Here is a 17,968-nt window from a genome sequence, read left to right on the forward strand (position 1 = left end):
TTCTAATCATAATCAAATATTCATACAATAATTGATAGAGCGACTATTCTTTGGTATTAATTTAAATAGATGAGAGTCTCGTAAAAAGTGAACAATGTGTAATTATATATGATGAGACACAGGAAACGTGCTTATAGATTGACATCCACTAATAGTTGCACTTGAATATCCCTTTACGAGATCTATTTAATTTGAAATTACAAGCGGATAGAAAGGCAAGATATATCCTTCAGTCTCCATATTGTTATCTTATCTGGACATCGTGAGACCAGACTTTGATATAGGTAATATATATGGGAAGGGTTCAGAGTTATCATGCGTTCTATTTCTTTTACATAAACACAATCAAATGATTTCCCTTCTATGCCTCAATATGTCCAAGTTACTCTCAGTCGTTTGTTTGTACATTAACACAAAGTTTGTTTGTACATTAATACAAAGTTGGGAGATTGTACAGAAACTCTGAACTATTCTGCATATATACGCATTTGTATATGTATGTATATATATGTATGCACAAGTATATAATGCGCATATTCTCTTCAACAAGTATATGCATGTATTTGGACTATAAGTAAATGTGTATAAATTTATTTAACTTTACACATATATACATGCATATACATATATATATATACACTTGAATATGTATATACATATATATATATATATTTCTTTTGTAATAGGTAAATATATAAATAAATTTGATCCATGTTCGGGGATTCACGTGATAACGAGAAAGATATACATATACACACATATATATGTATATATATACATACTTAACTTTCGTATTCGATACCAAGGATGGCATGCATTTCAAATAATATAATAAAGATAAATTCTCAAAATCGATTTAAATCTTTTTCCTCAATAACTAATACTTCGTCTATATCACATTCTTTTTGCTCAATTCTGAAACATTTTCTATATTTGTGATATACAAGATGCATGTGTATTAATTATTAAAAGAGCAAAATGTTTGCAATAACTGGACAATATAGTTTCTTTCACGTATAACTAGAATATTTATACGCACTAATTTAGAGCATTTAAATCGCGCAAGATGCGTATGATTATATTTGTAATACATGGCCATCGTAGAACGTTGAAATTACACACAGCCATGATTAAATTTTTTCCAATCTCTCCAGGCTGTATCATTTAATGTTAAATCCCAGAACAAATCTAATTTTTTTAGTTGCCAGCCAACCAGTAGTGGCCTAATATAAGTATGATGACGTATGGTGTCTGAGTTATAAGATATTGTAACAAAATTTCTAAATATACTTCGGATGTGCCTAATTTATAGTAAATTGCTTCATATATCAGACATTGTTTCTTCCTTACATACAACGCATTAAAAACCAAATTAAAAATTAATGGGAAATAGACAATACCTAAAATATCCATATAAACTTCATGAGTACCGAAAATTGAGGCAAGTAGAAATTATTATTATTAAAAAATAATATATTTTACAATCAGATAAATATACAAATTTATCAAAAACTCTCTTCGTCGTTTCGTTTATAAGAAGTATTCATGAAGTTCACACATATTTTTCAAACTGAATGAAAATGTTCTCTTACTTTTCTTTTAAATACCAAAGAATTAAAACAAGCATCTTGAAATTCAGGCATTAAATCGAATGAACCTAACACCATTCGTCAGCAATGATATAACATTTTCATATTGAAGGCTTTCAGAAAGCGTTACTTTCTCGCCGATCGATAAAGTTTATCGATGTTGTGCTTTTCCGCCTCCGTGAAGCCCAGGATACTTTCAATAGCGTTTAAGTGGCCGTGATGATTCTCCTTATCAGTTAGGAAATAGTAGATCGCCGACTTTAAGAATTGCAGGGTAATTTCTGGATCGAGAGTACCCTGATTGCTTCTCGCCTCTACGATACGCCGATACATTGCCTGGTGGAAACAAAAGAACGTACTTGTTAAAGAATCAGAATTAGCATGTCGCGACACAGAGACACTTTGGAAGTATACAACTGCTTGTACATATGATTACGCTCGAGTTATTACGTTTGAATCCACATGTGTGTCGTATTCTCTCGCGAATGCTGAACAGTGCGAACAGTGATGATTCCGATGTGATTCATGCCGTGGGTATGTCACTGAAGAAAATTGAGTATGTAATTATATGTACCTGTTGTAACATCAAGCATCAAGATTAACTTCGCGCGAAAACGCATGACATTACAACCAACTTTACAATGTATATCGATATGTCCAAGGATATCGAGGTAAGTCTCTGTCCATTTGGATTCAAAGGTATAGTACACACCTGTACGCGATGGTGGAAGCGTGCATGGGCTGTAAGCACGTGCAAACTTACATTGACCGAAGATGAAAGAGGCTGTTTCTTCCTAGTGCACTGATTAATCGCCCGATCTAAGAGCAATGTATAAAAGTATGAACCATCTACATATCGGTGCTTGATAAACCACATGCAATTGTTGCAGCAAATGTTGCAGCAAAGCATTCACTAACGCGAGTGTGAACAAAAGAAAATACGAGCGCAATCGTGCTCTCCTCCGTACGCCCTTGTCCGTGTGTTCAAGTCCGCGTGTCGAAAGAACTCGTTCCCGAGGATTCCCCAAAGTTACTGACCCTCACTTCAGCCACTGACGAGAGGCGATAATTCTGGGGCGTCCCCTTGAATTGTGCATGTTTTACGACGCAAAGTTACGAGAGAGAGAGAGAGAGAGAGAGAGAGAGAGAATCAAAAATCATGTGTCACTCCTGTATTGACTCGAGATTGCAAGATTGAGAGGAGCATTGCGTTTTCGTGTTGGAATGTCAATTCTTGATGCAGAAAAGAAAAATTGACAGAAGATCGGTGCATCGATATATATATATATATATGTATATATTATATATATATTATATATATATATATATTTATATATATAATATATATATATATATATTATATATGTATATATATATATATAATATATATATATATATATGCGGGCGAATGCAACGTTTATGTATATGTATGTGTATATATATGTACATATACATATACACATATATGGGCGGTAAAGAGTGCATGAGAATTGCGTCACGTAGCAGTCACGAGTTAAGATACAGACCTTACGTGTGCCAAGGACCCAGAGAGAAACAGCCTCCTGAGCGCTTAACAAACTTTGGCTATGTTCGGCTGAAATGTGAGGTTCAGGCGAGTAGCTTGTGTCCTGGAGTGTGAGCGGCGATCAACAAAAAGTGGCACATCGTTAGTACAAGAGAGTATCGTGAACTACGGAGATGCTCGTAAAGTGATGTAAACACGCTTCGTAAATGTGAACAATGTGAGATATATGAATTTGTCTGAGAAAACAAATGCAAAAGCTGTTTCGGTGACACGGATTGCGTAAGAGAACGCGCGTTCAGGATTCCCTTGATTAGACGTGTTAGCGGAATTAATCGCGACAAGATGCTCGGCTTGTCTCCTCGATCGCGAGGAGATCGGTGAGAACAATTTCACGCGAGCACCGGTTGTTAATGATTTCTCGCGGATGGAACGCACATCTAACGAAAGAGATGATCAAGCGAGGAAAATAAGGATGCGAATGCCGAATTGGTAACAAGAAAACTTGTAATGTGCGAATGTTGCAACGCAATCTAATATTATGAAAGCTCGTCGGTGAGACAACGGAAATCGTGTGAATTCACTGAAAAAGACTGCATTATTAACGACTAATTTATTTTACTGTAACTAATATTACCGTTCCAAGGACCGATATTTGATGAAAGTAAGCTTAAAAGTCGTATTCTGTCAGTATTCTATTTGCAATACATCAATATTCCGATCGGAAATCATGTTGCAGAGAGCACGAGGTAAGATTATTCTCAATACGATACGTCGTTAAACATGGCTAAATCTCCTCTAAATGTATTCATCAACGCGCTTTCAACGAAGCTTTCAAAACAGTCAGTTAAATACACACGCAATATCTCACCTTAATATTTTCTAACTCCGCTTGCGTGACGGTTAATTGCTGAAGGAGTTCTGCGACGGTGACTTTAGGCGGTAATTGCTGGGCTTGCACGAGAATCTGCAATTTCACAGAAAGTATTAAACGGTATCGATCTTCACTCGGCACCTGTCATCATAGTCTCTCTCACTGTACACGCCATACCTGATCAGCCTGTTCGATGCGCGCGGCTTCTTGACCTTTGGTATACATTTTCAGGTACATTTGCTTATTCCTTTCCTCCTGCTCGCTGAACAAGGTCTTCTGCTCGTTCAGTTCAGTCTTCACAGCCTCTAGTTCCGCTTCTAATTCGCGCGCCCGAGCCTCCGCGATATCCATGGCCGGTCGTACCTCGCAGTAACGGGTATTGACCTCGGACAATTGATTCAGCAAGCTCTCCACCTGCAAGAAACACGTTACACTAACATTTACAACTGTATCATCGTTTAGTCAGCTCGCGCAAGCATGACGCTACGATTTATCATAGTACATCAGTATGTATGTATGTATGTACCAAGAGCAGAAGGACCGTACCTTATCATTGTGCTTCTGCTTGAGTTCCTGTAGCTCATCGACATGCCGCCTATGCATATCTTCGATTCTATTCTCATAATGACTAACTAATCGACGCCTCTCTTCGTCTCGGTCCGTGCTCGCCGCCGGCGGCGGCGCGGAGATCGCATCGGTGACAGTGTCGCCGGATACTGTGGTGACGACCGTCGACGTACCGGTGGCGATCTCCGGCTGTGGCTCGGGCAAGCACATGGATTCTTTCGAATGGACGGAACCATCTTCAAAGTGGCCGGAATCAGACAACGACGGTGGAAGATCGCTGTTTACACGCTTCTCCGGAGTATCCGGACTGGCGACCTTCTCCCCGACGCCTTCGTCGGGGAGATCCTTGCTCGGCGACTCCGGCGAGAAGGGGTTGTTCTCGCGCACGGTAAGAGCGTCGCTGCTGTCTGTCCGCTCATCTGGACTGTTCAGAGAAGCCTTGTACAACCGCAACTCCACGACCTCCTTGGTCAAGCGCAGGATCTCGCGGTCCTTCTCCTCGATCTCCTTGCGCGCCTCCTTCAGTAAAGCCTGGAAAAGTGGCCACGGTCAGTTGGGACAAATGAAGTAAGACACTATAGGCAGATTGTTCCAATTCCTTGGTTCCAAGTTAACTGATAGTTAAATCATATGTCTGCCTTTGTCTAAATTGAAGGAAAAACAAAGACAAACATATAATTTAACTATTAGTTAACTTACCAAGAAGTTGGAGAGAGAGAGAGAGAGAGAGAGAGAGAGAGAGAGAGAGAGAGAGAGAGAGAGAGAGAGAGAGAGAGAGAGAGAGAGAACAACCGGTCTTATAACTGACAAATATATGACTCCAAATTGGATAAATCATCTTTTTTCGAGCAATTGTATCGTCTATGGCACACATCTTGGAACCGAGTTGATTCAAGATTCTACTTCCTCCGCGACAGGAACGCGTTTGGTTCGTTCATCGTCACGTTGGGCTCGCGAGCATTGCCCTTTTTCCGTGTAAAGAGATTTTTTCAATCATCGATCATTGATATCTTAGAGTCAACTCAACAAGCACACCGCGCGATCAGAGCGAACCGCGAGCATCCCCGCCAATTTCTGCCGGGCGATCACCTGAAATTTCCTGACTTGTCTGGCCGCCCTCTGCGTAGGTGTGAGATATTGCTCGTTGTCGTTATGATTCGAACAGTGCACGACATATTTCCGCGACCGGCCGGACCAAGTGGTGCCGTTCAACGCGAAGGAGGCGTGCTCGCAGGCGCTCGCTGTGCTGCAGGCACTACCGTAACTCTTCACGCTCTCGGCATCGCTGTCGTCGGCGCCGGCCGTCGTTGTTCCTCCAGAGGCCGCGTGACCTGGCCGCGGCCTCGCCGGTGTCAGTGAGAGACTCTGAACGGCACACATCAAACTCTTAACGCTTAACGAGAGAGATCCGCCAACGCGGTTCATTAAAAAACGACGCGCACCATGTCCCACCGCCACCGCCAATTACGGCACGTAATTGCGGCAATAATTAATGCTAATTTCGCCGTGCATACAATGCAATCGCGCGAGACCCGGCCGGAGGACTCGGGGACTGTGAATCGCCCGTGTGTGAAAGAGCACGAGGCAACCGCGAAAATCGAACGTCACATATCACGCTGGGAACAATTTGTCCCCTTTGCTGACGAGCGTTTTCGCGAGGCATCGCGTGGCCTCGCGAATCCGCGTCGCGAACTGTAATTTCAAATTTACAACAAACGTTCGAGAAAGAGAGAGAGAGAGAGAGAGAGAGAGAGGGAGGGAGGGAGGGGGAGAGAGAGGGGGAGGGAGGGAGGAGAGAGAGAGAGAGAGAGAGAGAGAGAGAGAGCGCGCGCGCATCTCACACAACGCGCATGTGCGCGAAAGACGACTCGAAGACGTTCAAAAGACGCCTGAGGAAAGTAGGACATCCTTTGGATGTCTTCGAGACATGCGTGTCGCGTGGGAAGCGCCGAGACCAGGAAATCATTGTCTCCGGAAAATTACGTTTCAAGCGTTGAAACCAAAGTCCCCACCTCCCCGCGCCGCACCTCCTAATCACCTCCGTGGGGTTTCTCCACGCGTCTGCGGGCGCAGGAGATTTAAAAGGCGAGACGTACGACACGCGATATGCGGCAGCTAACGGAAGTCGATACGTGGGCGGATTTATAACGCAGCTGCCTACCTGTTGGACGATTTGTTATACTCTCCGCACTTAGGATAATGACATCTGTCCCGGTCACACGCTGGTCACGCGAGCCGACCGACCAGCGTGGCTTGCCGTGCGAAGTAGCCGTTTAATCAGCGGAACGGAAGTCCGAGCGAGGAGGATTAATACGGCCGCGGCTCATGCGGACTCTGGCGTGTCGCTAGCGCATGCAAAAGTCAAGGAGATCGAACTGTCGGCGCTGTGCACTTGTGCGACTCTTCGGCTTATCCGGTATCTGAAAGCGCGCGGCGGCGGCGGCGGCGGCGGCGTGGCCTCTCGCGTGGTTCTCAACTACGTCGCGCGTGCTAAGGCTCGCTCATCAGGACAGAGGAGGTCTATTCTTCCCAGCTGAACCAGTGCCGCGCTGCAACTTTGTCCTCTTCAAGGTGTCCTTCAAGGTGAATTTGAGAGGTATACTTGTCCCGCTGCAACGGCAGGAGGAGATGCAGCTGGCAAGAACAGACCCGGGGAAAGGGGGACCTGGGAAAAGAGAGGAAGAGACACCCGAGAGACCACGCACGGGACACCGCTAGGCTGATCGCCAACGAGGCCAAGTGCGCAGCAGCTTGGTCTCGGCCCGCATGCTCTCCCGCACGATTTGCAATTTGAAAGCACGAGCACCTTCGAAACGCGAAACCGTCGCCGTCGTCCCGACCTCGTGCGCGATCAATGAAAGAAATATCACGACGAGCCACGTCTTTTGCGCGCTTTCTCTTGTCTCCGACGACGACGACGACGACGACACGAAGGATCCTCGGGGCGGATCTCCGCGGAGGCGAGTGACGAAGAGACGCGGGTGATACAAGGCACGTTGCACTCACGAGAGATCGTTGTCGCGGCGAGTCGGTTCCATTCTCCGTGATGACAGGGAAGATACGATGGTCCGGATGTTGATGCTGTTGCTGCGACTGCAGGAGGTGGTTGTGACGACGGTGGTGGTATAGGTGGCCGAGCAGAGTGTTGGCCGCGCTGCTGGCTCGCGTATAATGTGGTGGGATCCGTTCGCCGCGCACGCGCAGGCTCGCCGAGCGATGCAGGGCCGTCGGCGACGGCCTTGGTATACGAGAGTCCGACGAAGACGGTGTCGAGGAAGTGGTGGTGGCTGCTCGGGAGAGATTCCGATTAATAATGCAAAAGCGGCAGACGCGGCAAGGCAAGGCGGGGATCGATGATGATCAAGCGAGAGGACTCGCGGCGAGTCTCCGGAAATCACGAGGATCAGGCTGAAACCGAAGGGCTCGGCGCGACGATGACCTCACGTACTTTACTTGGGGAACTTGGTGAAAACTGTGCAAGCAGTCTCGTTAATCACGAGACAGCTGGATTCTCGTGGGGCGTCATGAGAGTGACGGGGACGGACCGGTCTGTCGTCGCGACGATACCCCTTCAACTGCAACCTCGCGCGCGCTTCTCGAGGTCGTACGTATCGATCTGAGATGTCTTTGAACTTTTTACTTCCGTCCAGCGAGGCATCTCGCGACTCATCGGAAAGCCCCGGGTGATTGAATGGACCGGTTAGTCAAGAAATCAGATCCCTTTGGCTAATTCTCTAATTCTAGTTCTCTGATTGTGGAATGTGGTGGTGCCGATTGAAGGAGCTGATCAATCATATCAGATAATAATCGAATCAGATAATGTATCATCTACAGATGTTAAGTAAAATATATAGAAAGTTAAGAGAGGAAGCTCTTAGTTAAGAGAGAAGTCTCTGCAACAAGATGTCGTGACAACGTCGAAGACACGGTTGCTTAATCGTCCAGAGATTAGCTTTCCTTTTCTCTCGGACATGTTCACAACTAATTTGCAGAGGCCACTTGAGGACCATCTCGTCTCGGCTTACTTGGAGTCTCGGGAGTTGTAGCGTTCGACACGTGAGTACAATTGGTATCGGCAGTGACCTTGACTGGGCTGACAGAACACGTTGTCGTCGACGACACGAGAGACGTCGTGACGGGGACAGCGAGAGGAGCTAAATCAACCGACGGTTCTAGTTGCAAGGAGAGTAAAGACCTCTCGCTGTCGTAGCGAGCCATATCGCTCATTAAGTTCATCTTAACGGCACGATAGCTGATAGCACCTGGAAGATAAAGAATAGTCGGTTAAAGAATAGACGAATAAAAGCGTCCGTTGAGCGAAATATTCAAGCCGTCTTATTTGTCTTAACTGAGACAGTGTTGCTCTTAATTCAGAGATAGTCGTCTTTGGTAACACAGTAAGGCGTTGTTCGCTTAGGAATATCAAAGACTGAAGAAACAATCACGGAATTCAAGTGCAACTTGCAGTCTCAAGTTCCCGAGACATTTAAGTAACCCGGACTCATCATCGACACAGTGTGCGTCTTCAAGACGGTCGATATACTTTCCTTCATTCGATTTCGCGACTCAAGGGCGGTGTTCTTAGTCAAGCCTTACATTTAGGATCGCCCGAAGCGATCTCTCATCGGATCCGCCATACGGATCGTTTGATTGACTACGAAGATAAACTTCAGATCTTAACTCTTTAGCGCCTGACATTTTTATAAGTGGTTTATAAGTGGTTTAAGAATAAAATTTGAGTTTTTTTGAACTGCGACTATAAGTAGTGATAACAAAAAAATATCAGAATTTTATATTGTTTTCTTTTATCGTTCGTTTTTTATTTATTGGTAAATATGACTTGGATCCTAAAAGCATACACGAAATGAGCAACCTATACACAGAAAAATGAAGGGTAATCTATACGACTTAACTCTGATAGTCAGCTTGACATTTTTCAGCTGAAACTTTATTATATTTGTAAGTGAAGTTTATCATTCAGAGCGTCAAGCTTACTATTTCAGAAGAATATCTTATAGATCACCATTTTGATAGTCAATCGTCCCTTCATTTTTCGCCGCATAAAAAACCGTAGGTCACCAGGTTTCACGAAAATAGATTGATTTTCGTGTCCACCATCTTGGATCCGTCATTTTGAATTTCTGTATTCTTTTAATTTCACATTTTGCATCTGAGAAAGTTTCCAAATGTATAAAATTATAATAGATACCAATCTATTCATTTATAGTGCACTTCTAGATGTCAATAACAATGCTGACTATGCCTACTTGGAATTTGACAAAACATGTTATCATTAAAACTGAGCTAGAAATAGACTAAACCGAATCTACATACAATCTATATACCATTTTTTAGAAGAGGAATTCACTTTTGTAGTTGTGCAAAGAAAACGAAAATATCTCTTTTTTGACTAAGTTATGGATTCTTAAGGGGACTGGAGGGTCAGATTGCTGAAAAATCATGCTTTTGACAATATTTTACGATGAACTGAATAAATGTGCAAGAATGAAAAGTTTAGGTATATTTATACATGTGAAGAGTAGAAAAATTTTGTTTATTAACAAATACTCATATAAATATACAATATATATAGCTGAAATACACAGTGGCCCAGATGGGGCCCAATGTGGCACAGATATTCTCCTTTTTTTTTCAAGTTGTCGTTTTTGCAGTAATATCTCGGCTCTCGGTGGTCCGATCAGAGCAAATTTTAGCTAGAAATCTTAAGGAGACTTATCATTATCCGGTGAAGCACTTTAAAAAAAAAATCGAACAAAATTAACAAAATGATAGCTATTACTTATTATTATTATTAACAAAATAATATAGCTATTATTAGGAAAAGATTCAAATTTTTCAGTTCTTTTACAATAAAAAAATTAACATCTCGAAATGAAATATTTTGACGGAGTTATCCATGGTTCACCATGAACAAGTATTATTGCTTTAAAATTTCAAATCGATATGAAGCTCAGTTTCGGAGAAATCACTGCAAAAAGTTGAACGATAAAATTTCGAGAAAAACGAGTTTAAAATTTAAGTGGACATATATTTATATGAATATTTGTTAATAAACAAAATTTTTCTACTTTTCATATGTTATATAAATATATCAAAAATTTTCATTCTTGCACATTTATTCAGTTCGTCACAAAATATTATCAAAAAACAAGCACGATTTTTCAGTAATCTGACCTTCTAGTCCCCTTAAATGCATTTCTGGTAACTATAGTCATCGGTAGAGGCGTTAAAGGGTTAAATACGACGGTCGACCGTAAACACCGGCCGCGGTGCGTCCGCAGCCGCACAATCGATCGCACATTGCGCATTATATGTCACTCGATTCGGGATTCGTCGTCCGACTGGAAGACGTAAATGTGCGGGCGTGATTCAACAACGGATCCTTCCTGCCGATCCGAGCGTGCACTCAATCGCCGCAAACAGGCGGAAAGGGAGGCTCCTCTTTGAGCGCGTCAAGTGCGTGAAATGATTCCCCGAGCAAAAAATTGTTAGGGTCATCCTCATGAAGCACAAGACCCCGATAAGGCTAAAAAAGGATGCCTCATTATTACCACATCAGGCCAAAAGATTTGGATCTCTTAGGGATGTCTTAAATTTTACGAAACAAAGTTTTGATAAAAAAAAAAGCTGAAAAGGGCCTTAGAAGAATTTTTTAGGGATGCTTTACATATTGATAAAATCAAATTTTGTCATAGTAAATTAATAAGATCTGAAGCATGTAATAAAATTATCATAGTTTAATATTGTTTTAGTAGAGTAGGCTCTCTCTATTTGGTTCTTCTAAAGATTTTTTAATTATACCGCAATCAAAAACAAATTTTATTACTTTTATTAATTGCTATATTTATTAGTCTCTCTTCAAAGAATTTTTCTAATATTGCCTTCGTTTTGGAATGCAACAAACTTTAGTAAAAACAGTGGCAGAATTTTTATGTGTAAAGAATGCTATATTTTTAAAATAAAAAATTCTTATTGTATATTAACAAGGTTATAAAGAAATAAAGAAATTACAGTCTAAATTTCTTGGAATGAAAAGAACGAATATTTTTAAACAATATTTTAAACTTTAATATTTAAAATTTTAAACAATTTTTAAACCAAAACGATAATAAAAATATTTCCTTATGAGGCCCTTATAATATTGCCTTATAAGAACCCATTAAACCATTTGTTACACATCTTATAGGGCCCTTATCTTTCTATCTCTATTAGAGCCCGATTAATGTTAGAAAAAAATAATCAAGCCCTTACCAGAGCCGTATTAATTTTTCTACTCGGGTCGCGCGCTCGACGCCAGCTCGAATCTGAAGTTGCACGATGGATTTCGTTGTAGGAATTGCTTGCAACGAGCAGTATCGAGCTCGAAGACCTTTATCCCGCTATTGGAAACGGCGTTCCTCTCCCTCTCCTGTCGCTCGCGTTATGAATTTATGTCAACCGAAGAATTATTTTACAAGCTCTTGTCGCAATCTCACCGATGGAACGGAAATATTTGCTCACGCGTTATCGCTGCTGTCTCAGCGTTATCGCTGAAAGCGTATCACGCGCTTTTTTAGCGTAATACTAAAAACTACATCGGTCATGCGTCAACGCGCAGCGTGCCGTTCTTATAACGAGACGGGTCACTCTTCAGGAACGAGCACGACTTTCGATCGCACGACGACCAATTCACCCCCCGGCGAACGAGATATTGCCCGAGGTCGAGGACATATCGATTGGACGAAGCGCCATCGTACGCTGAACTTAGGTCGGCTTGTGCCTATCGAGAATTGTTTCGTAGAGAATTGCTTCGGGAACACGCATTGTTTCGTGCGCTGTCAACTTCCTTCGCGGTAAATTCGGGGCCGCGCGACTTCGCGTTCTCCCGGGACGCTTCGGTTCGCACGATCCCAACTGTTATCAACTAAGCGGTAATTATCACCCAACCGTTACCTGAGAATTGTTCTCTACGCCGCTCTAACTGTTCCATCCAAGCTACTTTCCAAGTATTATTCGTCTAACTGTTGATCAAGATACTGCCCAAGAACAGGATGCAGAGTGAACGATATATATCGCAATCTGTATCGCGCCGCGAGGTCGCCGGGGAATATGTTGCAAGCAGTATGCAGAGCGATCTCGATTTGATGTCGTCGGATGATCGATCATTCTCCTCCAAAAAGCGATTCCTTCCCACCGATCCTTTTCCGCTCGATTTTTATACAAACCGATACCTTTCAGTGAAGAATCGAGTTTCGATCCGTTGATTCACTTATTCGTCAATGTTGCTTCGTTTAACGAAGAATCCGACTGTGTAGAAAAATCGAACAGAAAAAAATCTATTCGAAGGATCGATTTCTTTGTTGGAAGAAAAGATCGATTTTCTGGAAATCACGTCGAGATCGCTTATCGGTATCCGCGAGTACGCGAGTGATACGAGTTCGCGCAGGCAAATCAACTCGACTGGGCGACAACGCTCGAGAGAAACGATTTGTAGAAAAATCGAACAGAAAAAAATCTATTCAAAGGATCGATTTCTTTGTTGGAAGAAAAGATCGATTTTCTGGAAATCACGTCGAGATCGCTTATCGGTATCCGCGAGTACGCGAGTGATACGAGTTCGCGCAGGCAAATCAACTCGACTGGGCGACAACGCTCGAGAGAAACGATTTGTAGAAAAATCGAACAGAAAAAAATCTATTCAAAGGATCGATTTCTTTGTTGGAAGAAAAGATCGATTTTCTGGAAATCACGTCGAGATCGCTTATCGGTATCCGCGAGTACGCGAGTGATACGAGTTCGCGCAGGCAAATCAACTCGACTGGGCGACAACGCTCGAGAGAAACGATTTGTAGAAAAATCGAACAGAAAAAAATCTATTCAAAGGATCGATTTCTTTGCTGGAAGAAAAGATCGATTTTCTGGAAATCACGTCGAAATCGCTTATCGGTATCCGCGAGTACGCGAGTGATACGAGTTCGCGCAGGCAAATCAACTCGACTGGGCGACAACGCTCGAGAGAAACGATTTGTAGAAAAATCTAACAGAAAAAAATCTATTCAAAGGATCGATTTCTTTGTTGGAAGAAAAGATCGATTTTCTGGAAATCACGTCGAGATCGCTTATCGGTATCCGCGAGTACGCGCAGGCAAATCAACCGAATGCTCTCCATTATAAAATAGACACTTGTGCGTGTGCGGATTGCGGAGACCTGCGGAGACAATGGAATCACTTTGTTGCGCGGCGGATTAACGGGCGACCGTGGCGAATAGCGCGCCGCGCCGAATCGCCATTTTTTCGCGAACACCCGCGACCTCGGGCGTAATTCGCGCACAATCATCGAGCGCATTAAGCGTGCCACGCAAACAGCTAGCTTCGCGTGTGTTTCGTCCTTGCACGCGGAAGCCGGATACGAAACCGTAATTTTACGGCGCGCCTGCTCGCCGCGAGCGCGCCAGTTCGTGAAAAGCGACGCCGAGACGGTCGCTCGACTCTTTCGGAAAACCTCCGCAGAGGCTGCGATTTGTTTCCAACGGGATATTTCGCAGGATGCGTTCAGAAAAGAGGCCATTAGCGCTATTTCGCAGGATGCGTTCAGAAAAGAGGCCATTAGCGCTATTTAGCGCTATAATTACTCGTTCGCGAAGACAAGTGTTTCGGACAAAAGTTGTACGGTTTCTAAAGCAGACATAAAACAACTGTATCAGTTTGTTTACAGATGACGCCGCTTTCGAGATGTTCACTAATCATTACTTTTCTTTCAAATGGAAACCCCAATTTTTCATTATATCATCTTTTTCCACCGATTAATTTCAACAACTTTTGTCTGAAACATTGTCTTATTTGCCTAATACTTTTTGAGATATTTAAGGAAAACAGTTTTTAATTTTTTGACAATTTTTTCAATATTTAATTCACGATATCTCGCTAAGTATTGGTCGGAAAAGCTAGACTTTTTTACTCTATTTGGTCTCAGGAATATATTGTTACAATAGCGCTCTGACTTATGTTAATTTGATGATTTTGAAATTTCCAAAAGTCGATAAGTTGACAAAAGTCAAGGCGCTATTGTAACAATATATTCTTGAGGCTAAATAGAGTAAAGAAGTCTGATAGCAGTTTTTTTTCCGACAAATAGTGAGATATTGTGAGTTAAATATTGAAAAAGTTATCAAATTTTCCTTAAATATCTCAAAAAATATTAGGTGAATAAAAAAAGAATTTTAAGCATTTAAGAAAAGTAATGATCAGTGAATATCTCGAAAGTGGCGCCATCTATAAACAAACTGATATAATTGTTTTATGCCTCCCTTGAAACCATACTACTTTTGTCGGAAATTTTTCTTTAAAATGTTTGGTTTTCGAGATATTTTACCGGTCCGGGACACTTTTTGGACTGTATATAAAATTTCCTTTCAATATCTATTTAAATTTCAAAAGATAATAATTTGTTGAATATTGCTTCATCATAGCAGCAATATAAAAAATAAATATAGGAGATTCAATATAGATTCAACGTTGGAGAGATATTTATATTTCAAAATTCAACGTCTCTCTCTCTTTCTCTCTCTCGCAACTCGTTGTTTCAACTTTCTGCGCTGTAAGTTTTTGTACATTTAAATAAATATTCGGAATGTTAAAACTGAGGCGCTGAAACTGCGGAAACGGCGCTCAGTAATGCTAAAGCTACGCAATTTATGGAGTTTGTTATCGCTATCGCACTCCACGAACAGTTTTACGTTTGTAGTTCAGCGTTTACGAAAGTAACGCGCGGCTGGTGGATTTCCGCGGGGCTTATCCTTTTTCAATTTTCAGCGAAAGTGATGCACGGCGAATTTTTCAGCTTAGGACCGCGAGCGCGACGAGTTATGTAAAGCTCACGAACGGCAGTTTCATCAACAGCTGTTACGAAAGCGACGAAAGCGAAAATGCGGAACCCGCAACCGTCCAATTGGTCGACTCTCCGAGCGCGACGTATCGCGCAACTTTGAGCGGAGACAATCGAAAGACGAAAGACGAAAGGCGAAAGGCGCCAAGCGAGGCGGCGTCTTATCGAAATAAAATGATCGATCAGGCCGCGGTCTATTTCAAGGACACGACTGCGGCGGTACTATGCAAAGCGCTTACTTATCGGCGAACGGCGCGATTTTACGTCAATCGTTCGTAAAGGCGAACCGATAACGCGCTCATAAATAACCCCGCGCGCGCACACGCGCATTAGTTTTAAATACTCTAACGCGGCGTATTATCCTTCGTCCCCGCATTGTTCACGCCACATAAATATATAATAATGCGTGCGATTCGCGACGACTAGATACATTCGTCGCTCAAGGCAATTATTGATACTAATTCCAATTATCTGATTCGAAACGTATGAGCGTCACAACGAAACGTCGCACTCGCGCAAATATTTTCATCAAACGCGATAAATAGGACGCTATAGGAGAGTGAAAGGGAGAAACGAAGAAATGTATCCGACGTTTCGGATGTCGCGCGAATAGACGTCCGAGCGACTCTCGAATCATTTCCAGCAGGGTAACATTGGCTGCGTGTTCACGACACTCAACGATTGTGCAACTGTTGAGTGATTTCGTCCTGAACGCTACTGAGCGCGATGCGCTCAACCGCAACATGTTGAATGAGCGCTCGCCATGTTTCTCATCATAATAAATATTCGTCGCTACCTTTACTGGTCGGTCTCCGATCCAACATGGCGCAGCCCATGAATAAGGAAAATAAAGAAAATAGTCATATAAATCCAAATGTATATATAGCGAGGAATGTCAGGGATGATGTAAAATACATTGTAACAGATACATATGAATTATATTTATAAAAATTACTTAATAATTACAAGACACATAAGCGTTTTAAATTATAAGACACATAGACAGGCCGTAATATTTAGTACGTTTATCTGACATTTCTTCCGCGCCACAAAATCGAGCAGTTGCGTTCAGTGTACATTTCTACTGCACACTCATCGGATGCTCAACCGTTGTGCAACTGTTGAGCTTCGTGAACGCACTCACTGTCCAACTGCCGATGGCGTTCAAATTGTAATTTCTTCATAATCGACACAGGAGCAACGAATATTCTATGTATCGAAATGAGGCGATGAGGCATGATTCGATAATAACAGACGGATCGTAAATGACTCCTTCGTGATACACGCAACACGTATAAACAATCGATACCCGAGATACCGTCGATAGATTGTGAGATTTCACTTCGGACAAACAGTCGCGGATATGAAATGAAACGCGAATACGAATGAAATCTCTCTCTCTCTCTCTCTCCCCCCGATAAACGGCACGTCGCGTATATGAACCCATTTGTGAGTGGTCGATCGCCACACCGGGAAACACACGGCGGACGTGCGTTACATAACGCAAATAAAATAATTACAAGCATCTGATATCAAGCTCGATTGGGTGAGCGAGCCATGAGTGAGTGAGTGAGAGAGAGAGAGAGAGAGAGAGAGAGAGAGAGAGAGAGAGAGAGAGAGAGAGAGAGAGAGAGAGGAGAGAGAGAGAGAGAGAGAGGAGAGGAAAGAGAAAGACGGACGTGCAATCACGAGGTATTTACATCGACGTATGAAACGATCGCTGATTACGCCGACACTCTTGACGCACGAACTTTCATCGAAAGTGTATATACGTACACAGCATACATATATGAATATCGACACAAGGCGTATTTTTCTCATCCGTGTACCTTTAACGTAATCCACGATATCTCACGATAAGACGCAGATACAGATTGTCAACTTGCCGCGCACAGTCAGCGATCGTCATTGCAACTCTCCTTTTTTCTCCGCTCTACGCTCATTCGAGTGACGCTTGAGAATTATTTCATGTCTCTGTCTGTCTCTCTGTCTCCTTCTCTTACGCTCTTTCTTTCTCTCTCTCTCCTCTCGCGTCCGACGACTAGAACTCCGTAACGTACTTCTCGTCTAACATATGTATCAAATGACAGTCTAACGATCTCCTATCGCGGGAAATCGCCGGCCACTCACCTCGGTGAGCGATACCAGAGAGATCGCAAGCATTCGTCTCCGGTGGAGAACAGACTACTCCGAGGTGCACGAGCTACGAGCCGCGATCCATCCTGTCGAGTGTCAAACGCACGGTCTGCGAGAGAGAGAAACACCACGTCGAGCGTCGTTCGTCGCGCACTGTCGAGCACTGTCACTCCGCTACTATCGCTGTCATTCCGCGGCGGCGGCGGTGGTGGTGGTGGTGGTGGTGGTGGTGGTGGTGGCGGCGGCAGCGGCGGCGACCAGGCCACGTGGGCTTTCACCGAAGTCGCGAGGCCTGTGATATCGCGTCGTGCAAATCTGAACGGAGACACACGGTTCCACGCACCTGGAGAGCGCAACGCTCGCGCGCGCCTTCTCACTCGCGACTTGCGACGCCG

The 17,968-nt window shown here is 43.1% G+C and overlaps 1 protein-coding gene across 4 annotated transcripts; it reads right to left on the bottom strand.

The window, feature by feature from the left end:
* Positions 1–1,502: 1,502 nt before the first annotated feature.
* Positions 1,503–17,782, bottom strand: qtc (GRIP domain-containing protein quick-to-court). 4 transcript variants are annotated; one of them, XR_849797.3, is made up of 11 exons: positions 17,568–17,782; positions 8,578–8,814; positions 7,559–7,839; positions 5,642–5,917; positions 4,532–5,083; positions 4,163–4,399; positions 3,983–4,078; positions 3,116–3,217; positions 2,302–2,408; positions 2,040–2,131; positions 1,760–1,925 (listed from the first exon to the last, which is right to left on the bottom strand). XR_849797.3 is itself a non-coding variant. In XM_011142043.3 (10 exons), the coding sequence occupies exons 2-9, from the start codon at positions 8,786–8,788 to the stop codon at positions 2,349–2,351; spliced, it is 1,815 nt and encodes a 604-aa protein (XP_011140345.1). In that variant the 5' UTR covers positions 8,789–8,814; positions 17,568–17,782; the 3' UTR covers positions 1,760–1,925; positions 2,302–2,348. The 4 variants fall into 4 exon arrangements, 3 of the variants coding, with proteins under 3 accessions (XP_011140343.1, XP_011140344.1, XP_011140345.1); XM_011142043.3 differs by lacking the exon at positions 2,040–2,131; XM_011142041.3 differs by lacking the exons at positions 2,040–2,131; positions 2,302–2,408 and having other exon boundaries at positions 1,503–1,925.
* Between the last annotated feature and the right edge of the window lie 186 nt (positions 17,783–17,968).

Source organism: Harpegnathos saltator, unplaced genomic scaffold, assembly GCF_003227715.2.
Source record: "Harpegnathos saltator strain DR-91 unplaced genomic scaffold, Hsal_v8.6 scaffold672, whole genome shotgun sequence".
In the NCBI taxonomy this organism is placed as follows: Eukaryota; Metazoa; Arthropoda; class Insecta; order Hymenoptera; family Formicidae; genus Harpegnathos; species Harpegnathos saltator.